This window comes from Bombina bombina, chromosome 2 (genome assembly GCF_027579735.1).
Source record: "Bombina bombina isolate aBomBom1 chromosome 2, aBomBom1.pri, whole genome shotgun sequence".
Taxonomy (NCBI): Eukaryota; Metazoa; Chordata; class Amphibia; order Anura; family Bombinatoridae; genus Bombina; species Bombina bombina.
Window position 1 is genome coordinate 1,305,004,880 of NC_069500.1, and position 20,644 is coordinate 1,305,025,523.

Below are 20,644 nucleotides of genomic sequence, written 5' to 3' on the forward strand. Positions count from 1 at the left end.
GAATCTTATGAGTTGGCGGTGTTGGGTATCTTTGTTAATATTTAAATTCTCAAGGTTTGCGAGTACCAATATATAGTGGTCCAATTTGGTAGTGAAGCACTGACAAAGCACACTAAATGATATTGCAGTGAATGGTCAGTTCTTGTTAGTTCAGAAATAATGTAGGTAAATGCTGAATACTTTATAATATGGCATAACATCCTTTCATTAAAGATTTAAAGATCTTAAATAGTAGTGCACACCCTGTGTTCCAGTTATATTCTTTGCGTATAATATATAACCACTTGCTTATAAAGACTACTACAATTAGGGCCTAATTGGTTATTGTGGCCTCCTTTAAGGCACTATTATACAACATACCAAAAACACCTATATTTTTTTCACAATATTGATTGTAAGGTATCGCTTCTATGCCCTATCCCAGACGAAACAACTTCCCCAAACTTATGCACTCTGTAGCGTGTCCGGATCAATAGAAAAGCGGAGTTGAAGCTGTTTAACTGCTCAGTATTGTTAACCCCATTAGAATACGAGGAAGCCCAGTGTCATTAAAATATTCTTTATTGTATACATCTTAAAAGTTAATCAAGTATAGCAGACACACTCACGAATATACCACGCTGTATCCCAGCCAGCACGTCATCTGACGCGTTTCCTTAACTGCTTTCTCAAAGACAGCTGTGTTTGAGAAAGGGACATGCAAACCAATTTTTTTCATGATTTAGAAAAAGCATGCAATTTTAAACAACTTTCTAATTTACTTCTATTATCTATTTTGCTTCTTTCTCTTGATATCCTTTGCTAAAAAGCATATCTAGATAGGCTTAGTAGCTGCTGATTGGTGTCTGCTAATAGATACCTCGTGTGATTGGCTTACCCATGTGCAGGGCCATTTCTTCAGCAAAGGATATCTAAAGAATGAAGCAAATTAGATAATAGAAGTAAATTGGAATGTTGCTTAAATTTGTATTATCTACATGAATCATGAAAGAAATTTTTTGGGTTTAGTGTCTCTTTAAGCAAAACATGTTAGATGGCGTGCTGGATGGGATACAGCATAGTATATTTGTGTGTGTTTACTCTACTATACTTGATTTACTTTTAAGATGTATACAATAAAGATGGTAATATTTTCCCTTTGGAATGCACTTCTACTAACTGGCCTTCATATCTCCCACCTTCATTCCATCCTAAATGCCTCTGCCAGGCTAATCCACCTTTCCCGTGACTGTATCCGCTGCACATCTCTGCGAGTCCCTTCACTGGCTCCCTAGTCACGGCACAATACAATTTAAAATTCTCACCCTGACCTACAAAACACTTAACAATGCTGCTTCCCACTAACTGTCCTCGCTAATCAAAATTATACTCCAGCCCACCACCCTAAGATCCAACAATGACCAGCTCCTTGCATCTGCTAGACTGCAGGACTTCTCTTATGTGGCACCAACCCACTGAAACGCACTTCCTTGCGCTGTCATACTTTCCCCTAATTTGCTTTCTTTTAAATACTTTTACATTTTTGTTCAGTGAAGCCTACTACCCAACTCAGTAACAAATTAATTCCACTAAGCTAGTAATTGCTCTCATATTACTCTGTATTTAAATCATTCTCACCCTTACAGTCCACACCTTCTGTTTCTTACTCTCCAACCCTTCTATATTGTAAGTTCCCATGGGAATAGGGTCTTCAATTCCTCCTGTAAATCTTGTCCTGTCTCTTACAAGTATTGTATCTCTGTTTTACTTATATCCATTTTACCCATGGACAGCTCTGCAGAATATGTTGGCGAGAGTATAGTTATAATAATTGACCACACAATTGGGTTTAAAATAAAGAACAGCACACACAGTGGTGAGCTGTTATTGTTTTTAATCTAATTTTGCTAAATATATAATAGAGTGTTAAACATAAGGTTTGGTTTCCCTTTAAGTATGATGGAGGCACAGCAACATCTCTGGAGTTAGTAGAACATGTACACTTTTTAGAGATATTTTACACCAAAAGGAGGCAAAGTAAATAATGAATTTATATTGCAATATTGTTTATTTTTTCTTAATTATGGGCCTAGATCAATACCTTGGGTTTTCTACTAAAAATATATTTAGTTTTGATAGGTAAATAAAAAAAAATAAGGCATATTTCTGTTTCAATGGAGTGATAGCAAAAATGCTAAAAGTACTCTAGTACTTTGGGCAAATCTTTCTCTAAAATTCCCGGTCCTTAAGAGATTTTTATTTTTCATATTTTTTAATTCTTTTGGTGCATTGTTTAATAATCATTTTTTTATTCACTTTTTTGAAGGTCGTGGTCAAAACAAAGACTGAATATGAGCGGGATCATAAGAAAGGCAAATTCCGTACTCCAAAGATAGCAGAATTTACCATAAGTATCAGTGAAGGCGTGTCTGAAAGGTTCAAGGTAAGCTCTTCATGGTGAGAGATCTACTTGGCTGTTGAAGGTCACAAAGTAATTACATTGTTATCTTTTGGCACTATAAGACAATGGTCCCTGGATTACATTTTTATAGATGCCCTCTAAATATCATTAATGTTATTTGTAAGGAGATGTATTTATATAATGTCAATTGTACCAAACAAGATTTTGATAGTTTACAATTTGTATAAATTCGCTATATAATTTCCCATATAATAGGAAACAAATAAGTACTTTTAACATGTTTATATAGCACACATATACTGTACATACCGTCTGGGACAGGGATGCTTGAAGAATTTAAGGGCGGGGTGTTATCTAGGGGTTTTGGGGAGAGATAAGAGTGCTGTGTGTGGGTGGGGACAAGTTAGTGCATCAAAATCAAGATATTTGCCCTGACCAAAGAAGCTGCTGGAGGGACCATGGGCAGACTTCATAATTCATGACAATCCTGCAAGATCCAGGATGATTGGGAGATATCTCTTTAACTCACACAGCCTTCAAATATTTGTGCAGCGTAGCAGAAATAACACTGTCAACTGTACAGGCAGTTGAGAAATCCTATTATTATTTATGATCTACAGCGTTATATGACCTTACATATGTTTGCAGGAATAGGAATCTTGTGCAGTATCTTGGCTTGGTTGCTGATCCTGAGTGGTGAAAGAAAGAGATATACTGTATTTGCTAAAACTGGGTTTGACAGATGTATCTTAAATGTAGGAACCAGCAAAAAAAAATAGTATGTCAGGTACATACTTTAGGAGCCAGAAAAAAAGGGTGTGTTGTGGCTTTCTGACTTCCAAGATTTGTCAAGCCCTCTTCTAGAAATACCACTAGTTTGTAGAATATGTTCTAATGGAAATAATGACCATTGTTACAGTCACCAAAGGAAGACACACAACAGCTGTAAAGATCAGTGTGTTCAAGTTACCCATACTTCTCCAAGGTACTAATTCTTCTCAGTGCATTAAGAACAGTTGGGATGCCATGGTTGATTAAGTGGCCTGACAACGGCACCTGCAGTACTGGTTCAATCCAAGATTGGCACGATAACTTAACCTTTCACTCTTCCAAGGACTATAAATCGAGTGTTATTACAGAGGTATTAAACTCAGAATTAAATTCAATTTAAAAATGTAATTTCAAAACACTTTACAATGTAATCTCATTATTTGTTTTGCATACTTTACCTGTAATTTAAAGGGACAGTAAACACCTTGTAATGACAAGACATTTATGTTGTGTTGCTACAGAACAATATATCAGTCAAGTCTTAATGTTTTCAAAACAAATGAACATCCTTTTTAATGCAATTATTTAATAACTAAACTCCACCCACCATTTGCCCTATTTGGAGGAGCCAATCTGGACTAATCTACAGCACAGTCAAACCTGTCCTCAGGCCTCACCAACAGACCAGGTTTTCAGGATTACCTTGGATGAGAGCCGGTAAAATATCCATGTTTACTAATTAGCTGATTAATTCACCTGTGCTCCAGTTCAGATATCCTCAAAATGTGACCTGTTAGGGAGGTCTAAAGACTGGTTTGAAAACCAGTGGTCTACAGACAACGAGACTGGCCACTGTCATAAAGTTAGTATAAAATGTATTGTTTTGCAGTTATACAGATATATAGGGTACGTTTCAGCTTCTGGGAATTAGAAATTGCTCAATTTTCAGAGTTAAATTACATAAAAATGGGTCAAAATAAATAATTAAAATATACTGCAAAGGTGTTTCATTAAACATAACTAAACATTTTATATAAAAATATTAAAGTTTTTACTGTCCCTTTAACTGTAAAAGTGTTTGTAACTTCTCTCAGTGAAACTGGAGTGCATCCTGCAAACTTTAAAAACCACAGCTTTACAACGTTCTACATAGTGATTGCTTGGTCTGCAAAGGGACTCGTTTAAATTTGTTCCCTATTGGCCACTGCAAAAGAAACTTTTAAAGAGACAATCCAAATGCTGTTAACTGTTATAGCTTAAATGCTTTCTTGCAATCTGACCCTTAATGACCAATACATACTGTGCTTATATTAAATATGACTTTGCTGCCTCTTTAAGTTGGGTTAATAGCTATTATTTATCAGCTGCCAATTATCTTTTAATAGTCAAGGATTGTATGCTAAATTTTTTGATTTCCCTTTGGTGGGAGAGCAACACTATTTAAAGAAAATAAATGTTATTATTGATTAACTGTGCAACCATTTCTGTATATTAGTCACCTACCCTAAAGAAATCATAGTATGCATTTGAAAGTCAGTGTCCAAAACCAGCAAATTAGTTGCTTGTGGTCGCTTACCAACATTTAAAAAAAAGTGCTGTCTGATGACATCTGTCTATTTCACTGAAAGGTCTGTCAGTTTTCCTGTCATAGTTGTCCACAAGGGCAAGTAATCATAAAGATATAAAAAGAATTGGTGCATGATGAATGATAACGGATTATGATAAATATCCTGCCGTGTGTGTCAGAGAAAAGTTAGTTGCTGTCCTGCTGAGAGTGTAACAGCACATTTATGGCATTTAATTTCCAATCATGCTAGGAGGCATAACATGAATATAGCCAGGCCAGAGGATAGTATGAACACTTTTATTATCGATTTAGAGAGGACTGGAAAAAATAGATACATCTCGCTGTATGAGCACTTCCTCAAAGATGAAACCTCCACCTTGACCTATCTCATTACATTAGGCACATTTCTATATTTCATTAATGATTCAGTAATTTATGAAAAGTGAGAGTCCTTGCACAGAGCAATCTTTTATTGAATATAAACTACGGAAGATGCTCAGAGCTATTATCTATCTATTTGCTGTAATCCTGAATCTTCTACTTCTTGAAAATCTTGCTAGATGCTTTGAAACCTTTATTTGTTATGGTCATTAGTAATGTTTCATATTTTAATATTTTGGAAAGCTCCTGTTAAAGGACCAGTCAATACAGTAGATTTGCATAATCAACAAATGCATGATAAATAGACAATGCAATAGCACTTAGTCTGAACTTCAAATGAGTAGTAGATTTTTGTTAAATAAATTGCAAAGTTATGTCTATTTCCACTCCCCCTGTATCATGTGACAGCCATCAGCCAATCACAAATGCATATACGTATATGCTGTGAATTCTTGCACATGCTCAGTAGGAGTTGGTGACTCAAAAAGTGTAAATATAAAATTACTGTGCACATTTTGTTAATGGAAGTAAATTGGAAAGTTGTTTAAATTTGCATGCTCTATCTGAATAATGAAGTTTAATTTTGACTTGAGTGTCCCTTTAAAGGGACATGAAACCCAATTTTTGTATTGCATGAATTAGAAAGAGCATACAATTATAAACGACTTTCTAATTTACTTCTATTATCTAATTTGCTTCATTCTCTTGATATTCTTGGCTGAAAAGCATATCTAGATATGCTTAGTAGCTGCTGATTGGTCGCTGCACATAGATGCCTCCTGTGATTGGCTCACCATGTGCATTGCTATTTCTTAATTAAAGGATATCTAAAGAATTAAGCAAATTAGATAATATAAGTAAATTGGAATGTTGTTTAAAAATGTATTATCTACCTTAATCATGAAATATTTTTTTGGGGTATAGTGTCCCTTTTAGGTTGACATTAACTCTTTAAAGGCTGGGGTAGTTTCATGTCAAAGACCGAAACTTTACTTTTGGCAATTGATGTTCTATGTAATGGTACAGCATTTGTGATTGGTTGAGAGTACTGTAAGGCAACTTACAAAGAGCTAACTAACTGGCTTATGGGTATGCAATATGGACAAGGCTATGATAAACAGATCAGGTTTCCTAAAGATGTATGTATTGAAAAAGGGTTTCGAGGACTAAGCACATTAAATGAACATACAGCTCAAAAAACATTGATCACCTCTCCCTGAAAAGTGAAACAGGTTAACAGATTATTTGGGGTAGGAGTAGAGAAGAGATTGAACAAATGTCCCATTCCCTTCTTTTTTGCTATAACTTTTTTCTATAAAAATATCCTCCTTTTCCCCTGAAGTAAATCAGCCCCTTTGGTACTTACCCTTTCCCAAGAGGAGTCACCCTGGTGTCTAAGGGAATAGGATGGGCACATGGACAGGCAGCATTTAACTGTGTGCAGCTTGCCAAATAAAATCTCACCAATGCCTCACCCCCACTACTAGACACAAAGATCACCCTCCATGTACTCAAACTGTCAGACAAACTCCCACCCTAATGCGTAAACTCCCAGGCTCTCTCCCAAATGCACTCAGAAACTCACCTGCAAGTTTCAACATTATACACAAATCCAGGCACTCTCCCACCCTTACACTTACCAGGATCTCTTCTGTCCTTACACACACATACATATGCACACACACAACACACATACACATGTGCACACATACACATTTACACACATGACAGACATGACTCACATACACATGTACACACACATGCACACACACATACACATGCACACACATACACACACTTACACATGTACACACATACACATGTACACATACACATGCACACACATACATACACATACACATGCGCACATACATACACATACATACACATACACACACAAATATACACAAACATGCGCACACACACACACATGCATTCATACACATGCACACACACAACACACATACACATGCACACACATACACATGAACACATACACATGCACACACATGACACACATACACACACACACACATGCGCACATACATACACATACACACACAAATATACACATACATGCGCACACACACATGCATACATACACATGCACACACACAACACACATACATTCACACATGTACACATGTGCGCACACACAAACACACACAGGGACACACACGCACATACACATACATACATACATACACACACATACGTACATACGCACACACATAAACATATACACATACACGTGCACACACATGACATACATGTTCACACATGACAAACACACATGCACACTCATACACATGTACACATATACACAAACATACAAAAACACAGGCACTCAAAAGGACTCACCCCACTCTATGTACTCTCCCATCCTTTTGCACACACACTTAGAGGCCTACTTATCAAGCCGTCAACTGTGCTGCATTCGCCGGCACCAATACGCTCGCCTAACATCGCAGCCTCTGACCTGAATACGCTCTCCTAATTTATCAAAAAGCTGTCAAAAAGCCGCGCACCAAGTATGGGGCGATGAGCAGCGTACTGTTGTTAACTAACAGTCATCGATCTCGCTGTTATTTGGCTTTTTCCCAACTTTATTTATATCCTGTCACTAAACACCTCCACTATACTAAAATGTTTAACCCCAATCCCGCCGCTTCCGGAGCCCACCGCAAATCTAATAAAGTTATTAACCCATATCCCTCCGCTCCCAGAGCCCACCGCAACTCTAAAAAAGTTATCAACCCCTATCCCTCCGCTCCCTGAACACAGCAACTCTAATAAAATTATTAACCCCTATCCCTCCGCTCCCGGAGCCCACCGCAACTCTAGTAAAGTTATTAACCCCTATCCCGCTGCTCCCGGAGCTCAACACATCGAAATAAATGTATTAACCCCTAAACCCCTGGCCTCCCACATCACTACCACTTAGTAAAACGATTAACCCCTAAACCGCCAGCCCCCCACATCGCCATAAACTAAATTAACCTAACAACCCGCTAACTTTACATTAAAATTACCTCATCCCTATCTTATAATTAATTTAAACTTACCTTTAGAATTAAATTAAACTATATTAAACTAATAATTAACCTACCCTAACTAAAATTACATTAAACTACAAATTAAATTAACTATATTATATATTTAAAAACCTAACCCTACTCAAATTATTTAAATCTACTATTAAAGAATTACTAATTTACAAAAAACTAAGTTACACAAAATAACAAACACTGTTACAAAAACCCCCCACTAAATTACACAAAATAAAACTAACAACTAAGTTACACAAAATAACAAACACTGTTACAAAAAACCCCACTAAATTACACAAAATAAAAAATAAATTATCTAATATTTAAACTAATTACACCTAATCTAAGAGCCCTATGAAAATAAAAAAGCCCCCCCCCAAAAAAAAAAAAAAAACCCTAGCCTACAATACACTACCAATGGCCCTTAAAAGGACCTTTTGTGGGGCATTGCCCCAAAGAAATCAGCTCTTTTACCTGTAAAAAAAATACAAACAACCCCCCAACAGTAAAACCCACCACCCACACAACCAAACCCCCCAAATAAAAACCTATCTAAAAAACCGAAGCTCCCCATTGCCCTGAAAAGGGCATTTAGATGGGCATTGCCCTTAAAAGGGCATTTAGCTCTTTTTCCTCCCAAAGTCCCTAATCTAAAATTAAAACCCACCCAATAAACCCTTTAAAAAAACTAACATTAACCCCCGAAGATCCACTTACAGTTTTTGAAGACCCGACATCCATCCTCAACGAAGTGGCAGAAGTCCTCAGCGAAGCCGGCAGAAGTCTTCATCCAAGCTGGCTGAAGTCTTCATCCAAGCGGGCCGAAGTCTTCATCCAAGCCGGCAGAAGTCTTCATCCAGACGGCATCTTCTGGAACAATGAAGTTTCCCTTTAATTTATGTCATCCAAGATGGCGTCCCTTACATTCCGATTGGCTGATAGAATTCTATCAGCCAATAGGAATTAAGGTGGAAAAAATTCTATTGGCTGTTGCAATCAGCCAATAGGATTGAGCTTTCATCCTATTGGCTGATCCAAACAGCCAATAGGATTGAGCTTGCATTCTATTGGCTGATTGGAATTGGTTGTTTGTATTTTTTTTTACAGGTAAAAGAGCTGATTTCTTTGGGGCAATGTCCCGCAAAAGGCCCTTTTAAGGGCCATTGGTTGTTTATTGTAGGCTAGGGTTTTTTTTTATTTGGGGGGGGGGCATTTTCATAGGGCACTTAGATTAGGTGTAATTAGTTTAAATATTTGATAATTTATTTTTTATTTTGTGTAATTTAGTGGGGGGTTTTTTTGTAACTTAGTGTTTGCTATTTTGTGTAACTTAGTTGTTAGTTTTTTGTAAATTAGTAATTCTTTAATAGATTTAAATAATTTGAGTAGGGTTAGGTTTTTAAATATATAATATAGTTAATTTAATTTGTAGTTTAATGTAATTTTAGTATAACAGTTAGGGTAGGTTAATTATTAGTTTAATGTCATTTTTGTATAATAGTTAGTGTAGATTAATTAATAGTTTAATATAGTTTAATTTAATTCTAAAGGTAAGTTTAAATTTATTTTAAGATAGGGATGATGTAATTTTAATGTACAGTTAGCGGGTTGTTAGGTTTAGGGGTTAATAGGTTAATTTAGTTTATGGCGATGTGGGGGGCTGGAGGTTTAGGGGTTAATAGCAGCGGGATAGCGGTTAATATATATTTTTTTAGGTGGTGGCGGGGTCCGAGAGCGGTGAAATAGGGGTTAATAACTTTGTTTAGTGGTGGGGGGGGGTCCGGGAGTGGCGGGATAGGGGTTAATATTTATTTAGTTGCGGTGGGGTCCGGGAGCGGCAGAATAGGGGTTAATAACATTATGTAGGTGGCGGCAATGTCGGGCGGCAGATTAGAGGTGTTTAGACTCGGGGCTTATGTTAGGGTGTTAGGTGTAAACGTAACTTTTATTCTAGCATAGAAATCAACGGGATATCGGGCAGCAGCGAACATAAGCTTTTGCTGCTTTCAGACTCCCATTGATTCCTATGGCATCTGCGGCCTCCAGGATGGCGGAATGAAAACCAGGTACGCTGAGCCGGAATAGTGGCGAACGTACCTGTTAGCAGTTTGATAACTTGCAAAAGTCGTCAGATAAATGCTGAATTTGTATTCGGAACATCTCTAATGACGTAAGCATCGATCTGTGTCGGACTGAGACCAGCGGATCGTATGTTACGTCACCAATTTCAACTTTTGCCGGTCTGTAGGCTTTGATAAATGAGGCGAATCAGGCTCGCCACAATTACGCTGCGGAATTCAAGTGTATTTGCTGTTGACAGCTTGATAAATAGGCCTCTGAGAGTCTCCTACCATTATGCACACACACTGAGAGTGTCCTACAATTATGCACACACTGAGAGTCTCCTACCATTATGGACACACACTGAGAGTCTCCTACCATTATGGACACACACTGAGAGTCTCCTACCATTATGGACACACACTGAGAGTCTCCTACCATTATGCACACACTGAGAGTCTCCTACCATTATGCACACACACTGAGAGTCCCCTACCATTATGCACACACACACTGAGAGTCTCCTACCATTATGCACACACACTGAGAGTCCCCTACCATTATGCACACACACACTGAGAGTCTCCTACCATTATGCACACACACACTGAGAGTTTCCTACCATTTTGCACACACACTGAGAGTCTCCTACCATTATGCACACACACACTGAGAGTCTCCTACCATTATGCACACACACTGAGAGTCTCCTACCATTATGCACACACACTGAGAGTCTCCTACCATTATGCACACACACACACTGAGAGTCTCCTACCATTATGCTCACACACTGAGTCTCCTACCATTATGCTCACACACTGAGAGTCTCCTACCATTATGCTCACACACTGAGAGACTCCTACCATTATGCACACACACTGAGAGTCTCCTACCATTATGCACACACACACTGAGAGTCTCCTACCATTATGCTCACACACTGAGTCTCCTACCATTATGCTCACACACTGAGAGTATCCTACCATTATGCACACACTGAGAGTCTCCTACCATTATGCACACACTGAGAGTTTCCTACCATTATGCAAACACACACTGAGAGTCTCCTACCATTATGCACACACACTGAGAGTCTCCTACCATTATGCACACACACTGAGAGTCTCCTACCATTATGCTCACACACTGAGAGACTCCTATCATTATGCACACACTGAGAGTCTCCTACCACTATGCACACACACACACTAAGAGTCTCCTACCATTATGCACACACACTGAGAGTCTCCTACCATTATGCTCACACACTGAGAGACTCCTATCATTATGCACACACTGAGAGTCTCCTACCATTATGCACACACACTGAGAGTCTCCTACCATTATGCACACACACACTGAGAGTCTCCTACCATTATGCTCACACACTGAGTCTCCAACCATTATGCTCACACACTGAGAGTCTCCTACCATTATGCTCACACACTGAGAGACTCCTATCATTATGCACACACACACTGAGAGTCTCCTACCATTATGCACACACACACTGAGAGTTTCCTACCATTTTGCACACACACTGAGAGTCTCCTACCATTATGCACACACACACTGAGAGTCTCCTACCATTATGCACACACACTGAGAGTCTCCTACCATTATGCACACACACTGAGAGTCTCCTACCATTATGCTCACACACTGAGAGTATCCTGCCATTATGCACACACTGAGAGTCTCCTACCATTATGCACACACTGAGAGTTTCCTACCATTATGCAAACACACACTGAGAGTCTCCTACCATTATGCACACACACTGAGAGTCTCCTACCATTATGCTCACACACTGAGAGACTCCTATCATTATGCACACACTGAGAGTGTCCTACCATTATGCACACACACACACTAAGAGTCTCCTACCAATATGCACACACACCGAGAGTCTCCTACCATTATGCTCACACACTGAGAGACTCCTATCATTATGCACACACTGAGAGTCTCCTACCATTATGCACACACTGAGAGTTTCCTACCATTATGTACACACACTGAGAGTCTCCTACCATTATGCACACACTGAGAGTCTCCTACCATTATGCACACACACTGAGAGTCTCCTACCATTATGCACACACACTGAGAGTCTCCTACCATTATGCACACACTGAGAGTCTCCTACCATTATGCATACACACTGAGAGTCTCCTACCATTATGCACACACACTGAGAGTCTCCTACCATTATGCTCACACACTGAGAGACTCCTATCATTATGCACACACTGAGAGTCTCCTACCATTATGCACACACACTGAGAGTCTCCTACCATTATACTCACACACTGAGAGACTCCTATCATTATGCACACACTGAGAGTCTCCTACCATTATGCTCACACACTGAGAGTCTCCTACCATTATGCACACACACTGAGAGTCTCCTACCATTATGCACACACACTGAGAGTCTCCTACCATTATGCTCACACACTGAGAGACTCCTATCATTATGCACACACTGAGAGTCTCCTACCATTATGCACACACACTGAGAGTCTCCTACCATTATGCACACACACACACTAAGAGTCTCCTACCATTATGCACACACACTGAGAGTCTCCTACCATTATGCTCACACACTGAGAGACTCCTATCATTATGCACACACTGAGAGTCTCCTACCATTATGCACACACGGAGAGTCTCCTACCATTATGTACACACACTGAGAGTCTCCTACCATTATGCACACACACACTGAGAGTTTCCTACCATTATGCACACACACACTGAGAGTCTTCTACCATTATGCAATCACATGCAGAAATGCATCACACTTTTTTTAAAATTATTTTTATTGAGGTTAATCCACCCCTCTCAACGCTCTGTTTCTGCTCTCTGAACTGGCTCCCCATTCACAGCAGAATTAAATTCAGCATTCTCACCCTTACCTACAAAGCCCTCACCAATGCTGCCCCACCCTACCTGTCCTCACTCATCAACAAATATACCCCAACCCGCCCCCTAAGATCCAACAATGACCTGCTTCTTGCGTCCTCTACCATCACCTCCTCTCATGCTAGACTACAGGACTTCTCTCATGCGGCACCAACCCTCTGGAACGCACTTCCTCAAGCTGTCAGACTTTCCCCTAACCTCTCCTACTTTAAACGTTCCCTAAAGACCTTTTTGTTCAGGGAAGCTTATCACCCAACTCATTAACAAACTAACTTCACTTACCCAACAAGTTACCCTCATCTATCTCCTCACTAATATCATTCTCACCTTTGCAGTGCCCACCTCCTGTTTCCCATCCTCCCACCCATCTAGATTGTAAATTCCCATGGGAATTGGGCCCTCAATCCCCCCTGTATTTGTCTGTAAAACTTTGTCTTTTATCGTATTATTTCTCTGTTGTACTTTTATCCTTGTACCCATGGCCAGCGCTGCGGAATCTGTTGGCGCTTTATAAATAAAGAATAATAATAATAATAATAATAATAATAATAATAATAAAGGGCACATCAAATAATCAAAATTACATAAAGAAAAAAGATCCATGATGTGGGTATTCAGAAGTCAGACTTAGCAACTGAGAAATACAATACATGCAAAAAATACTGTGTCAAAGTTACATGATAAGCGTTGCCCAAATACCCAATTAGAAGATAAACCTCATTTTTTCTAATGCAATATATCCCCTTAAAAAACTGGTAAATTATGATGTGAAATACTTTCCCCTGCTGATGAGTAGAGGACTCTCTTGGACCTCTCAAAAAGAACCCTAATACAAAGGGGAATATCAAGGGGAAAGAAAGAGAAAATAAAGAACAAAAGGTCCACTCTTGAACCCAAAGTATATTATGAAGTAACAAACTTTAATAACAAGAAAACATTAAAAGATAAAGTCGCTGAACTAGTTTCATTGTGAGAGATAAATGCAATATAATTAGAGGCAGAAATAAGTCTACTGTGGATAAGTATTGCAGTGAACTTCACATATGGCAGCATTCTGCGGTATTAGAAATACAGGAGACTGATATAGCAGAGGGCTAACAACATATAGAGCGAGTGAAGGATTGCATTCAGGGCATAACCCGTGACTCACGTGCCTTATTTATAAAAAATGTCATCTATAAAACCTATTGCCTGTAGTATAGTTAGCTCAAGTAGCAATGCATAAATATATGTGGCAACAGCATATAAGGACAACATCAGGGGCAAGATTACATATGCGGCGTCGCCCACAAAAGCCGGCTATGCCATTTTTTACGTGGTTTTGGTATCACATATACAGCGCCGCATATAAATGCGGCACATATATTTCACCTGTCGGCTGCAAGTTTTACTCCCATAAGCTAACATAGAACCGCGTAGCAAATCGGTATCACATATTTAGCACAAGGACTTACGCGGCAAAAATGGAGAAACAACGTAACTACCGTAACGTATGCACAAATATCTATCTACCTGCCAACCGCATTCCCCCACCGCAATAACTAATAAAGTATATGAACCCCTAATCGCCATTAACCCACATTGCAATAAACCTAATAAAGTATATGAACCCCTAATCTGCCATTAACCCACATCGCAATAAACCTAATAAAGTATATTAACCCCTAATATGCCATTCATCCACATTGAAATAAACCTAATAAAGTATATTAACCCCTAATATGCCATTCATCCACATCGCAACAAACCTAATAAAACTATTAACCCTTAATCCGCCAAACCCACACAACACAATAATCCTAATACATCTTTTAGCCTCTAATCTGCCAAACCCCCACAACGCAAATAACTAATTAAATTACTAATAAATAATTAAATTACTAATACTAAAATAAAAAAGCCCCCCAAAATAAAAACACCCCCTTATCTAATGCTAAATTATCAATAGCCCTTAAAAGGGCCTTTTGTAGGGCAAGTTAAACAGCTATTTCCTTTAAACAATTACTAAGTCCCCCCCCCCTCTAACAGTAAAAACCCCCACCCACCAAACCCCCCAAAATGAAAAAAAAAACTAACACTAAAAAATCCTAAACTACCCATTGCCCATAAAGGGGCATTTGTATGGGCATTGCCCTTAAAAGGGCATTCAGCTCTTTTAAGAGTGCCCAGAAATCCCTAATCTAAAAAAAACAAACCCCCCCAAAATAAAAAAAAGCCTACGTCTAACCCCCCAAATAGGTACTCACCGTTCCTGAAGTCCAGCGGAGAAGGTCCCGTTCCAGGCGGTGAAGTCTTCTTCCAAGCGGGGACTTCTTCCTTCTTCATCCAGGACCAAGCCAGCGTGGAGCGGAGATGAGATGAGTGCGGAGCAGGAATGGCGACCACGGAGCCATGGAGCGTGGAGGATCCTCTTCATACGATGATGATGATTTGAACAGCCAATAGGATTTCAGTAGCTCTCATCCTATTGGCTGATTTGAATTTGAAGAATCAAATCAGCCAATAGGAATGCAAGGGACGCCATTTTTAAACGCGTACCTTGAATTCACTATTCAGTGTATGGTGGCGATCATACAAAGAGGATCTTCCATACTCCATAGCTCGCGTTTGCCAGTCCTGCTCCGTGCTCATTTACGCTCCGCACCGGCTTGGTCCTGGATGAAGAAGGAAGAGGTCTGCCCTTTTAAGGGCAATAAAAGAGCTGAATGCCCATTTAAGGGCAATGCCTATACTCATACAAATGCCCCTTTAGGGGCAATGGGTAGTTTAGGATTTTTTAGTGTTAGTTTTTTTTTTTTTTGGTGGGTTTGGTGGGGGGGTGGCTTTTACTGTTAGAGGGGGACTTAGTATTTTTTTAGGGAAAAGAGCTGTTTAACTTAGGGCAATGCCCTAAAAAAGGCAATTTTAAGGGTTATTGGTAGTTTAGCATTAGATTGGGGGTGTTTTTATTTTGGGGGGCTTTTTTATTTTCATAGGGATTAGGTTTAATTTTTTTGTAATATTAGATTGATTTAAAAAAAAAATATTTTATTTTTAAGTAATGTTAGCTTTTTTATTTTAATTGTAACTTAGTATTTTTTAATTTAGGTAATTGGGGTTAATTTAGGGGACTTAATAATTTAATTAGTTATTTGCATTGTGGGGGTTTGGCGGATTAGGGGTTAATAGTTTTATTAAGATTGTTGCAATGTGGGTTAATGGCAGATTGGGGTTAATATACTTTATTAGGTTTATTGCAATGTGGGTTAATGGCGTATTAAGGGTTCATATACTTTATTAGGTTTATTGCATTGTGGGTTAATGGCGGATTAGGGGTTAGTTTAATTAGGCCTATTGCATTGTGGAGGGTTGTGGGTTTAGGGGTTAATACTTTTATTATGTGGGTTTGATAGCAGATATAGGGGTTTTACGTGTTGGGTTTATTTTTGGGAGGTGGGTTAGACTTTTACGGGAGATTTTATATTTTTTTTAATTTTCTTAGGCACCTGCAGTTTCTAAAGTGCCGTAAATCACTGGCGACTCTAGAAATTTGTATTTACGCTCATTTCTGGACATCGCTAGTTTATCCAACTTACGGCACTTTATGAACTGCCGGCGGGTTTTATGTAATACCCCGATGTGCAAGGTGAAATTACGGGTGGCGTGGGTTTCAGTAGTTGCACTAAAGCCTGCGCCGCATATGTAATCTCGCCGCAGATCGTTAATAATCTCATATTATCAGTTTTAGGAGTTTGTTCTGCAACTTTAACAGCCTAGAAAGGCGCTATCATAGGGAAGCTAGATATCAGGCATGTTAGAGTGCATAAATCTGTAGCTATTAACACAGAACAATTGTGTTGTGCATAGCAAGAGTAAACAGGAACACTGCATAATAAACAGAACATAACCACAACAAGGTTTTAGCAAGTAATAGTATTAATAATAAAGGTCAATAGCCCCACAGCCATAAAGAGAAAAAAGAAAAATACCCATGCGATAGATAAGAGGATCTAGATTCTATAATACATAGACTATCACACGGAGTCAATAGACCCTTAATATATTTGGGTATCTGTAAATATGGAAATGTCCATGCTTGTGAAAATGCGAAATTAGTCTGCAAACTTCAGGCTTGCTGGCCGTCATTGCAAAGCCTCCTCAATAAAGGAACCACCATTGAGATAAACCTAGGATGTCTCATAATGTATAAATCCCAAAGTGATGATAAGTTATAACAGGCACATAACCACTCACTGATCAACTGTCCCAAATTATTTCATCCGACGCCATGCCTATTAGCGCAATGGGTCAGTGGACTAACCTCTCCCTGCCACATCAGTCAAAAGTGGGGCCATCGCGTCTGGGGAGCACCACTGTCACAACTCCTGGCATTGCTTGACTTGGGATTCTCTAACAGTGCGCCGTGGAGGAATTTCTCTCCGGAAGGACGAGAGTAGAGTAAAGACTAGCCTGAAGATAATCTAACTCTTCCTCCTGTGTTTGAGGCCAGAATTTTCTGTCGCAATGGGGCAGGTGGGGCATCTAGGTAAAGCCTCTTCATCTAGACAACTTTGTCACTAACGGGGTCATACCTAGCAACCGGGCCCTCCACTCTCTTACGCCGACTACCATCTGCAGTCAGGTATCTGTCAGCTGGCTTAGCAGTATTTGATGTAGGGTATACTTTCTCCGTCTCCTGAAGGTGTACATCAGTGGGTAAAATGTGAGGTTGAAACGCTGATTCTCTCCTCGTTTCCTTTGGTAATGCATCTAGGGCTTGTAGCAGTTGAGTGCTGGAATTGGAGTTAATGAATGTGCCATCTTTCTTTCGCACTCCCTGGTACTCCAGTTAATTTGAGTTAGCTCTTCTTTTTCAGCGTCATCAGAGGGTGTATTCTCTATTTTGGGAAAAAGGATTTGAGATAGTTGTTGTTCGAAAGTAGAGAAATGATTGTGGAGCAGCTGAAGCATTCTTGTCACCCATGTCTAGAGTGCATCCATGTTCATTTTACGGTAGTTATGCACTTTTCTCTCTTGATGATAGTGGCTATTATCTTATTTCAACGATTGCATGATAGAACAAAGAGCTGTCCTGTTATAGTTATTATTATTATCGGTTATTTGTAGAGCGCCAACAGATTCCGCAGTTGAACTGGTTTGGTAACCCAAGGTCCTGGGGGGTATATACGCGGTAACCTCAATAGCACTGCCAGTCAGACAATAAAGGCCTCTCAACCGTGTGGCTAGTGGCAGTAAAGTTAGCTGAGGAATATAGGTAGGTTCGTATTATGTTAGATATTCCTAGACTCCTCTTGAGTAACGCAAGGTAGTTTAGCTTGAGTTTGCCAAAAAAAAGTTAGAAAATAATTCTTAAAAGGCTGCATAAGTCCAGGAGCTCTTCTTACACACGTCCTGCCGCAACAGCTATAGGCTCCGTCCCCCTGCATCACATTTTTATGTAGCCCACTGCTACTCTTACACGCACACACCAGATGCTTTCTCTCCCTCACACACACCCTCAGAAGCTTTGCTATCTTTATATACACACACGAGCGATTCCCACCCTTAGGGACATGAAACCCAATTTTTTTCTTTCATGGTTCAGATAGAGAATACAATTTGAAACAACTTTCCAATTTACTTCTTTTATCTAATTTGCTATATTCTTGGTATCTTTGTTGAAGGAGCAGCAGTACACTACTGGGAGCTAGCACATTGGATGAGCTAATAGCACAAGGCATATATGTTCAGCTACCAATCGGTAGCTCTGAGCATAAGTAGGTATAATTTACAGCAAAGAATACCAAGAGAACAAAACAAATAAGATAATAGATGTACATTGGAAACGTGTTTAAAAATCACATGCTCTATCTGAATAATGGAAGAAAAATGTGGGTCTCATGTCCCTTTAAGAACACCTAGGTGCTCTCCTACATTTATACACATCCCATGTGCTCATACCCTACAGAGGTGGTCTGTCACAATTGCACACACCCAGGTTAAAGTGATTTATTAAGATATTTTAGTCTTGGTTCCTAAAGGATTACATTATTTTTTTTTCCTCATAACACCAGGCCTATGGCATGTTCCATATCTATGGACTACATTTACCGTGGGGTTATGAAAACATATAGATTTTTAATAACTTTGTACTAAAGAGCTATACAACCTTCTTATTTAGGCATTTTTAAGTTTTATTTACCTCTCTGTACTCAAAAATCTGTTAAGAATCTGGAAAGAGGAGAAATTGTTCTTGTTAAAAATATAGAATACTGATCTTTGATGCCAATTCCCAGGAAAGTAGAACACATTTACATATGTATAGGTTCATATATATTAGGTATGTGCATTCAGAGAATTTGAATACCTCGGAATGTGGAAGAAGGTGGTCGCTCCTGAAATTCGGCTATTTTTGTAGCTGAATTTATTCTTGTGTGTGCAAATACAGATCTTAGTGTGTTGTAGCTTCACACAAACAAGTTTGGCTTCGAAAACAGCTAAATGGCACAAACGGCATGATCTTGAAACAATAATCAATCAGCAGCTAGTTCCCACTAGTGTACGGAGGGGGAGGGAGTTGGAGGGGCCCTACGCTACAGAAACATTCTTTAAAGGAGAGGGGAGTTGGAAGGGGGCATAATTCATGATCGCTAGGAGGGGGGAGGTAGGGGCACCATTACACTACAGATTTTTTTTATAAAATAAAATAATAAAAAAAATATTAACTGGGTACTAGCAGACAGCTGCCAGTATCTAAGATGGCCACCAGTAGTAGTAAAAGGGGGAGGGTTAAAGAGCTGTTGGGGGGGTAAGAGAGGTGGAAGGGTTGAGGAATGATCACTACACTATGAGGACAATAATAATAAAAAAATTGCATCAGCCAAAAGATTGCATCAGCCAATAGTATTTTTCTACCTTAATTCCGATTGGCTGATAGAATTCTATCAGCCAATCGGAATTGAAGGGACGCCATCTTGGATGACGTCACTTAAAGGTACCGTCATTTAGTGTTAGTCGTCGGATGAAAGAAGATGCTCCACGTCGGATGGCTTGAAGATGGACCCGCTCCGCTCCGGATGGATGAAGATAGAAGATGCCGCCTGGATGAAGACTTCTGCCCATCTGGAGGTCTTCTTCTGCCCGGATTGGATGAAGACTTCTGGCTGTCTGGAGGACCACTTCTGCCCGGTTGGGTGAAGACGTCTCAAGGTAGGGTGATCTTCAAGGGGTTAGTGTTAGGTTTTATTAAGGGGGCATTGGGTGGGTTTTAGAGTAGGGTTGGGTGTTTGAGTGGTGGGTTTTAATGTTGGGGAGGTATTGTATTTTTTTTTTACAGGTAAAAGAGCTGATTACTTTGGGGCAATGCCCCACAAAAGGCCCTTTTAAGGGCTATTTGTAATTTAGTATAGGGTAGGGATTTTTATTTTATTAGGGGGATTAGATTAGAAAGCAGGGGGCATGCTGCTTAGAAGCCTGTATCTCAGACGACTAAGCAGCTAC

General features: G+C 39.3%; 1 protein-coding gene across 1 annotated transcript in view; it reads left to right on the forward strand.

Moving 5' to 3' along the window:
* Nucleotides 1-20,644, forward strand: part of NSG1 (neuronal vesicle trafficking associated 1) — a 128,599-nt gene that overhangs the window by 20,673 nt on the left and 87,282 nt on the right. The window contains exon 3 of the mRNA XM_053700897.1: nucleotides 2,306-2,422. Coding sequence (XP_053556872.1) covers nucleotides 2,306-2,422 — 117 coding nt within the window. The remainder of the gene's footprint in view (nucleotides 1-2,305; nucleotides 2,423-20,644) is intronic.